The sequence below is a fragment of the Cottoperca gobio genome, chromosome 16, assembly GCF_900634415.1.
Source record: "Cottoperca gobio chromosome 16, fCotGob3.1, whole genome shotgun sequence".
NCBI lineage: Eukaryota > Metazoa > Chordata > Actinopteri > Perciformes > Bovichtidae > Cottoperca > Cottoperca gobio.
This window is the reverse complement of record NC_041370.1, coordinates 4,651,983-4,661,426: the sequence shown is the minus strand read 5'-3', so window position 1 is coordinate 4,661,426 and position 9,444 is coordinate 4,651,983. Positions and strand designations below refer to the sequence as shown.

General features: G+C 42.1%; 2 protein-coding genes across 3 annotated transcripts; one reads left to right on the top strand and one right to left on the bottom strand.

Moving 5' to 3' along the window:
- The first annotated feature begins 388 nt into the window (after window positions 1-388).
- Window positions 389-6,759, top strand: zc3h12aa (zinc finger CCCH-type containing 12Aa). 2 transcript variants are annotated; one of them, XM_029451651.1, is made up of 6 exons: window positions 389-648; window positions 1,405-1,841; window positions 2,287-2,426; window positions 4,316-4,550; window positions 4,703-4,809; window positions 4,923-6,759. In XM_029451651.1, exons 2-6 carry the CDS (start codon window positions 1,408-1,410, stop codon window positions 5,954-5,956), a joined length of 1,950 nt encoding a protein of 649 aa, XP_029307511.1. In that variant the 5' UTR covers window positions 389-648; window positions 1,405-1,407; the 3' UTR covers window positions 5,957-6,759. The 2 variants fall into 2 exon arrangements, with proteins under 2 accessions (XP_029307511.1, XP_029307510.1); XM_029451650.1 differs by lacking the exon at window positions 389-648 and adding an exon at window positions 675-761.
- Window positions 6,760-7,703: 944 nt separating this feature from the next.
- LOC115021304 (CAP-Gly domain-containing linker protein 4) lies at window positions 7,704-9,235 on the bottom strand. Its single transcript, XM_029451652.1, has 4 exons — window positions 9,153-9,235; window positions 8,919-9,057; window positions 8,464-8,703; window positions 7,704-7,801 (listed from the first exon to the last, which is right to left on the bottom strand). The coding sequence occupies exons 2-4, from the start codon at window positions 9,041-9,043 to the stop codon at window positions 7,744-7,746; spliced, it is 423 nt and encodes a 140-aa protein (XP_029307512.1). The 5' UTR covers window positions 9,044-9,057; window positions 9,153-9,235; the 3' UTR covers window positions 7,704-7,743.
- Window positions 9,236-9,444: the final 209 nt, after the last annotated feature.

Genomic DNA, 9,444 nt, shown 5'->3' with positions numbered 1-9,444 from the left:
AAAAGTAGGAGAGGAGATCCACTGATATTCATTCATATAAGAGTAAGGTTGCTCTAAAAAATAAATGATGGCATTGTTCCACTCTTATATTTTGACCGAAACTAAATGAGTCTCCTCATTGCATCATAAACAGGTCAATTAAAAACAAAACAACTATTATTAGCATTATACTTCCCAAGTATAGCCATAATATGTGCAATTACATCTATCTTTTTGTAATCATTAAATTATAAAATGTAGATTTTATTAAAATGTATCTACAATGCTTCAATATAGCAAACAAATAATTTAATGTCATGCTTTCATTTCCACTGTTTTCTGTAAATCGCTTTAATAATGGGGAAATTAAGAATACATCCGCACAGACACACAAAGAAGGGGAAGATAATAACTGGTGTAGTATAGCGTGGCTGATTGGCAGCCAAGGGAAAATGAGCTCAGTATCTTATCTCTGATTTATGCAAATGTTTCGTGGCTCAGCATGCCTCCGTCAGCAGGAGGAACGGGGAAGAAATCATTTCCAAGAGGGGAGGCGCTACAAAAGTCTGAACCGTGTCAAAGTTACTGTACCTCGAAACATTAATAGAACCATTGAGTAACTTCTGCAAACAAAACGGAGCACGAGGAGAAAAGGCACGAGCAGTGAGGGTGAGTTGTCTTGTTTCCTCTGTGGGGACATTTGTTGACGAGAAATGAGCTGTTCCCTAACCTGCCGGCCTGTTAGCGGTGGAAATGTCCCGTTGGAAACTTACCTGAGTCCGGTAGGTGTCCTCAAGAGGGGTGTTTATGAGTCGTTAAGGTTACAGAACTTAGCCTGCATGGGCTACAGTGAAGACAGTTTCTTACTTCACTTCAGCTGTCTTTATTGCCTATATAAGGAGCACGCGCCTCTTTTACCCGACACTGTGTTGGTAGTCGAGGAGTCTTTTTTTTTTATTATTTAACCCCTCATACTAAGAAGGGATACAAAAGTTTTATAGGCTTATAAAGTATATCATTTATGAAAGTACTTCAAATGGAGGCACGTTTAGTTTTAATAACTAACAAGAATGTTCATTACAGATTCATCTGGTTAAATGTTCATCACAGTATCCCAGAACCCAAGCTAACATCATTAAATGTCTTGGTTTTGTTCATTCTAATAGTCAAAAACCCAAAATATTAAATTAACTATCATTTAAGCAACACATTTTTAGGGCATTTTTTGCATTAAAATGACGATTGACTACTTGTGTCTTGTGGATATAGAAATGTAGAGTTTCCAAAGATAGCTTTCCAAACATGCCAGGCAGAATTTTTGGGTAATATTTGTAAAATGATACAAAAGGGAAACTGGATGTTAAAAGGTTAAATCATGTCAAATAAACATGTATTCCTAATTAAATGCCATTTCCCCTCAATCAGTCGATGAATCCCGCTGAGGCTGTGAAACACGTCTTCCTCGCTACTGATAAGAAGCCCAGATGCTCTAGGATGGATCAGGCATTTCCCAGCGAGAGCTCAGCGTCCGACCTGTTCGACCCGGACAGTGAGGAGCTCCAGCTCGGTGTGGACTTCTTTAAGAAACTGGGTTACTCCTCCGCAGAGGTCAAGGCTGCTCTGAGCAAGCTGGGCCTGAGCACAGACACAAACTCGGTGCTGGGAGAGCTGGTTCGGAGCAGGACCGGTGCTGCACCGTGCATGTTCAGTTCTGACAGTGACGAGAGGAGCACAGCCCAAAAGGACCCTCTGCTGCCTGCCAGCTGGGCTTTTGGACCCTGCAGAATCACACCGCGACTAGCGGACCAAAAAAACACAGAATTGAGGCCGATTGTTATTGACGGCAGCAATGTTGCCATGAGGTAATCTCGATTATTTACTTAAATCATAATTTACAACTTTCATTGCTTTGAACTACGAACAGTACAAATAAAGCCACATAACAACCAAAGTGTTGTCTACTCGAGAACAGTGAAATAACAATTTTGAAATGCCATCAATCATTCAGGTTGTCATTCTCCTCTGACCCTGAAACATGCATTGTTGTAGCACTTTGAAAAGGGCGTTTACCACCCTGCCTGTGCATGTTTCTGCAAATATCCACTGCTACAATATGCAAATTCTAAACACACACCTCAAACTCTCCACTTTTCAATAGATATGAATAGTATAACAGGAAGTTCACTTTGAGTGATCGCTAAGAGGGAAAGTACACTCAAAGAGAACATTTGCAGATCAGTGGAATTCCTTTACATTTAAGTAATAGTAGTCAAATGATCTGAAATCATCTCCTCTTTTTTTTTACAGTCATGGCAACAAGGAAGTGTTCTCATGTCGAGGCATCCAGCTCGCAGTCAACTTCTTCTTGGACAGAGGTCATAATACTATTACTGTGTTTGTTCCCACTTGGCGCAAAGAGCAGCCCAGACCTGATGCCCCCATAACAGGTGAGGATACAAGAAGTGTACGACCAATAAGACAGATGGTACTGATGTTCATTTAGCCACACAAACACTTCCCAGGCCAAGCAAAAACAAACTCATCGGCTAAGCCATGACCAAGTTTTATTCATTCTTGACAAACGAAATTTCATTTGAATTGTACATTGTATAATCTCGAAATGACAATAAAGTTTTTTGATTGATTGATTGCAATCATAAGCTTGAGTGGCCAGAAGGTCAGCCAGGCTAACGAGCTCACGTTTATAAGTTAATATCCACTGGACTTCACGCTATTAGCATACAGGAGATCGCATCACTGTTCACAAGGCCCAACATTCAGCGCTGATTCTGACTCTACTAGCTTAACGAGCTACTAGCTTAATGCAATAGCTCAACGGCCTATTATTTTACTGAGTATGAAAGAGTTTACGCAATCGTTGAATATGCTTTAACAAGGAAGTAACACACTGTGCAATACGTCTGAGCTGACAACTCTGTGAGGGGAGCTCTACTGATAAAAGTTACTGATTCGCTCGGTGACAATAGTGATTCAGTCTTCTTTAACTTTGAAACTGAACATCCCTTAGAGGCAGTAAAAGAAATTCATGAATTCTCTTCACCTAGCCGACAAGACCTTACAAAGGGTTAAATACTGGCGTTGTGGATCTAGGCTGGTTGCCAGTATGCATTGCTTTTATCATTCTTCTCAAGTCAAATGCATGTGTGAGAGAATACGTGAGAGAATACATGAGAGTCACGGCCCGTGCTGTGCGGTCTAGTCCAACAGGATGTACAGTGATCGCTCACCACCGGTTAGCTTAGCTTAGTACCAAGACTATTCAATTATTTTACAAGGGGGGGTTTCTCCTTTCTCTATTTATTTTCCTGGCTGGGAGCAGTAACTCCCAACACATAAACATTGAAAAAACGTGTAGATGAATTGTCGTTTTAACACTCTGTTTTGTGTCTTTTGTTAGCTTAAACAAACAAGATAAGATGTTTTGATTAGTGAGCTTTAGAGGTGTTGGTAGGAGTGTTATGCAAATTTTCCAAAAATGTTTAACTCTTCCTTTAAGTTGCCATAAATCAGTGGTTATGACGACTCCTCTGAAACTGGCGCTATAGGTGTGCATATTCCTGCGTCTGTGAATCAATACCGCAGTAGCCATGAGCTATTATTTCAATGTTGTCTTAAGGCACAACTACTGAACTCATGCCAAAGCCATGAGCAACACAAAATTGTGAAACAGAGGTTTACCCAATTGGTTACAAAGTTATGTTTTCAAATGAAGCGTAGACAATAGCAATATATAAAGAGTGGAACATCCTTTTAAAACCGTGTGACTCTCATGATTTACTAACTGGGTGGAGCAATCCAAAGGTTCTATTTTCAATCCAAGAACAAGGAAGTAAAATTCAGACAACAGTCATTCCTGGAAAAGCCCCAACAGGAAGTACAGATGTGTTTTTTCTTCCACACCTAGTCCAACAGTCATCTTCAGCAAGAGCTTAAGTGAAGACATGAGAGGTACTTTGTGCCTTGTATTGTTTGTGTGCATTGTCTGTTAAGCAGTAGATCAGCCAAACAAAACGCTTAGCATTCATGTAACCTGTTCATTCATACAGATGTCACAGTGTATTTCACTTCTAACTTGCGTAACAAGCACCTGCAGTGTACGTGTTCAGGTGCTACTTTGTCTGATGTCTTTTGTTTTTGATTGCTTGGGCTTTTTTTAAATCTTTTGTATCTTGAACGTGCGCTTCTGGATCATGGCACAAATGTGTGTCGTGTTAAATAACAAAGCTGTTCCCTTTTATATACAACTCTCAACACAAGTATCACCTCTACACTATCCCTCCACAGCCATGTGACTCGTGATTGTTTGCACTTTCAGATCAACACGTCCTGATGGACCTTGAAAAACGGAAAATAGTGGTCTTCACTCCATCGCGCCGCGTTGGTGGTAAGCGTGTGGTTTGCTATGATGACCGCTTTATCGTCAAGGTGGCGTATGAGTCCGATGGAGTGATCGTATCCAATGACACCTACCGTGACCTCCAGGGAGAAAGACCCGAGTGGAAGAAATGCATCGAGGAGAGGCTCCTCATGTTCTCCTTTGTCAATGACAAGTAAGCAAATAGCTTTTCTACCTGAGCATGTGAGGTCACATGAATGCTGTTTAACGTAGTTCCAGAGGGCATGTTGCAGCTCGGAGGTGTAATTACATGTAACAATGTATGTAGTAAAGAATCAGTAATTTATGTGATTCTTTTTTGTCCAGGTTCATGCCCCCGGATGACCCTCTGGGTCGCCATGGCCCCAGTCTTGACAACTTCCTTCGGAAAAAGCCTCTGCCTACAGAGCAAAAGAGGCAGCTCTGTCCCTACGGTAAGATAAGCACAGAGCTCCAGTCGTTTAGAGGTTCTGGACAAGGAAGTAAACTGGATCCCCAAATGAGATGATCTTTAACTGTTGTGCGTGTCCCTTCTTGTTTTCCTCAGACAAAAAGTGCACTTATGGAATCAAATGTAAGTTCTACCATCCAGAGCGGTCAAACCAGTCCTACCTGTCCTTGGCTGATGAATTGAGGGAAAAAGCCCAGATTTCTACTGTAAAAGAAGAAAGAAATGCCAGATTATCACCCAGACAGCCTCAGTCTGATCCTTCTCACAATGCCTTTCCCCATCCTCAAGACTCTAACACAGAGCACACAAGAGACCAGCAAAGTTCTTCACATCCCAGTCAGGTTCGTGAGAATACACAGCTGTACTGGGAGGACCCTAGAAAAAGTCCTAATCATAATCCCTGTCCTGTAACAGGAAGCCAGTGTCAGACAGAGTGGCCTGGGCTGCACTCCATGCCCAGTCATTACTATGCCAACATCTCTCACGAGTACCTGGATTCTGGCTTTGGCTCTTATGACAGTCAGTACTCTGACTTTTCTCATTGCCTCAGCAACTCCCACAGGCTCAGGCCCCAGCAGCTGAATGCCCTCGCTGGACCCAGACATGCCCCAGTGCATTTAGAGAACAAAAACACCAGCCAGCCTTGCAGCTGCTGTTCCCGCGTAGTGCCCTCGACAGTTTACCAGCAGCATCATGGAAACCCGGACTCCAAGGGTCAACCCAAGTACGACAGCTACCCTCCTCGCATGTTCCCGCCGGGTGTGCCACACCAAAACAGCCTCCCCACTCATCTCCATTACAGTGGATCCCCGCATCATCAGCAAAATTACTGGTCAGATCCATTTCAGGGGATGCCCCAAGCCCGGACATCATGTAGCGTCCCCTCTTCGGCCCACTCCTCAAACTCCCCCAGCTGCTCTTACAAAGGCCAGCAGTACCAGTCCTGGGGCCCACAGCATGCATCGCCCACTGCGTTTGACCCACAAAGGTTAGAGCTCCGCAAGAAGCTGCAGGCCATCTTCAACCCGCATCAGGTGGATACAGTCATGGAAATGTTCCCACATGTGATGAATGCGGAGAAACTGGCTGCAGAGATCCTCAACCTGAAGGCTCAGAGGGGGATATTCTGATCATTTCTTTGATGATAATCTTCTCGTTTGCATCCTGTTCAGTCAGAACTAACATCTCTATCACAGCAAACAAGGAATCTCTTGAGAAGCTTGATAGTATATAACTGAGATGTTTCATTCTGTGTAATGTGCCATTACAGAAGAGCGGTGTGCCTTTATATTTATGTACGGTTAAGACAATCTCTTCTATGCATTTGTTTGACATTGTAGTCAAATGTTTGGATGGAAAGTGCCTCTAGACCAAAAATAGCTATAACTAGAGTTTCTAGAGTTTTGACTGTTGATGCATATTGTGTCAAATGTTATATATTTTAATCGTTTAAAATAAGACATTTCTGTACAAGTGTTATTATTTTATTTGACTATTGACTATATCTCACTGTATTTCACCAGAGCAGTGTCTTTGTCAACATTATCTCTGTGAGGTGTAGCTACATATTTCCATAAACTGTGGCCGCCCAATGCATTCAGTTGGTGTCAATCCAGAGGATCCAGTCACCAAAATGGTATTTATAATAAATCATAATCTAACAAGGAAACTAAGAAGATAGCTTTTATGAAAGCAAAAGGAAGTACCTGTTGTGTCAACACCCTTTCTTGTAAATCGGCATCAGTTTCATGAAACGATCTCGGAACAAGTGTTGTTGTTGTAACTCAACACGTGTATTTGGGTCACTGTGCAATTTAAAAAACGGTGGAATTGTGTTCTCATGAACAAGCAGGTGTATGTTCTCTTAGAAAATCACTGTACAATAAATTCATAGCAAGCATGCTATATAAATAAATGCTTTAAAATAAAAATAAGTCTCGTGTGTCAGATGTGTGTCTTCTAGCGTGCTGTCCTGCTCTTTTTTGAGCTTGGCTAATGCAACTGTAAATATGTCTTCAAAGTTTATCAGGAACTTAGTGTTGGCAATCACTTTCGCTTACATCATACCCTATTGCTTAGGATTCCTAACAAATCCCCTTACTAAACTTCACAAGTACGTCTCCTACACACAGACCTGTCTACTACAACCATTCTTCTGAAAAATAGGGTTTTATAAACTAAGAAATGTTCTACTCTGCAGCTAATGTTGTGTGTGTGTGTGTGTGTGTGTGTGTGTGTGTGCTCAAGTGACAGACTTGCATCATTTGAACAAAGTTTACGACTATACTAAAGTGACTCAGTTTAGCTCGACAAATACACACAGACTTTCTCTATCGCACCACTCTCAGGATGGATTTTGGTAAACGCATTCACGGTCCCTAGAAAAGGAACAACCCCTTTGATCCCCTGAATACATTGGTTTATGACTAAATACCTGAAGAACTAGTTAGCATGCTTACACACTGAACCTGGGTAAACACACCTACTTAATGATGACATCCTGTTATCATTGTGAGCAGGATTGAGCATTAAGCTTAAGGCAAGGAACACATTTTATGCACAGTGCTCAATTAGTTTTTAACACCTAAAACCTTTGATTTTCACTGAAGTGTCAGTGAATCTGACCTTGTACTTGAAATTCAGCATTTCTCAGACCGTGTTTTGCCTGTTTTGTGAGACGACGAAAACAACACCTACTTTTTGCGACTCCAACATTCAACTCTCACAACAGAACGATTTGATGAGGTGTTTTTATTGGGAATAACAGACGAGACAGTACACACTTTAACGTAAATACTTTGATACAAAGATTTAGCTCATTGTAATAACTTATCAAACCTATTGTGCATTCTGTGGGGCCTCTTTCCATGCACACAGATGGGTGGCTCTACAGTGACAGCAGTCAACACTTCTGCTGTCACTCCCAGGCCATCAGTAGTTTGTGGAATGGTACAAAGGCGCCAAAGCCAGGCTTGCTTCAAAGGACAGAAACAGAAATATTAAAAATATTATATGATGTTTTAATGTGATTGATTGAAAAATGCAGAACACAAATGTGGATACAATACTAGAATTGATCTGGATTATCGCAATAAAGACTTATTTCCATAAATCATAAGAACAGAAAAGGCCTATAGAAGTGGTTTTAAAGATATTAATGTACCTATGTGTAGGATACAATAGTTTATGTGCTTATTGTATTTCACTATCGGGTTTATGAAGAAAATAATACATTTAAGCCCCGTTTCCGTGAACCACGAGTCAAATGTTTATTGCTAGAGGCAAATAAGTGCACACCTCACATTTCAACATCATGTATCAGCTTCTGAAATGATGTCATGATGATTTGATGTTGACAAGTTTACCACAAGTGCACATGATTTGCTAAAGTGTATCTGGAGGCAGTTAAATACCGAAGGGCTGCAGGGTTTTGCCTTGATTAAAGAGAGGCAGATTATTTTGTAATATTTTAATACTAAACGATCCTGATAGAACATTACGTTTATTGTACTGTATTAAATCTGCAGAGTGATATCTGAGTGGCTCAGTGGTAGACATGTCGAGTAACACACCCCGACACGCATTGAGAAGCTACGTGTTGCTTGTGTTCACACAGTAAGCAAATGAGATCAGTTACCATTCAAAGTAGCTGTGTCCCCTGTGGCTGCCATCATGCAATCCGTGATCAGGTGTCTGCAGCTCCACCCCGAGGTGGAGATCTGCCTCCCCCTGCAGGTGGCCCAGGAAACGAATCGCTCCCGTGCTGATCCGTCCAGATGGCAGCATGATCCTGACCCGGTGACCCAGCTCCAGGTCCATGGGGGAATGAGGTACAAAAACCCGGTGAGGCCCTTTAGACGTCCTCCATGACCTCACACTGGAGGACGAGAGGGTTCAGTCAGCAAAAGAAAAAGTGTAATGCAATTAAACAAAAGATGTATCAGGTGTTAATTAGGGAACTTTAGCGTTCACTGTCTCTGTGCTATGATAAGCTGACTGGAGCTGCTGCAGCTTCATATGTGCCGTACAGATGTGAGAAGGGTCAACCTTCTCCTCTTACTCAGGTCGAACTATTCCTCTATAAAGCTGCACCTGCTGGCTGAAGATGAGGACGAGGAAGGTCTGGAGCTCAGTGCCGATGACGAGGATAACTGGCCGCCTGTTAAACTGCTTGCGAAAGTGTTGGACCCCTCGGACTCTCTGTGTTGGTACATCATTCTTGATACACCTCCTGTTAATTACAGAAGTTGACATCGTTATTGAATTTTAAAAGTATGCGTGTATAAAAGCGTCTGAATGAACTCAGTGTGTATTACTGTCATTTACTTGAACACTCGTCAAATGCTTCTCCATTGTCCCCCCCTGACTCCCCCTGCTCATCACACCCGGCCGCTCTCACCAACACGGCCTGAGCAACCAGCTAAGGAAGAGAGACAAGTTATCGGTGGTGTAAAGTGACAAAGAACATTTACTCAAGTACACACACACACACACACACACACAGACACACACATTCACCAGCACACCTGATTACTCAGCTCTTCCTGCTTTCTCATCAGCTCCGTAAACTTCTTTTCCCATGATGCTTTCTCGAAGGCGACCCTGGTCTTGAGTGACA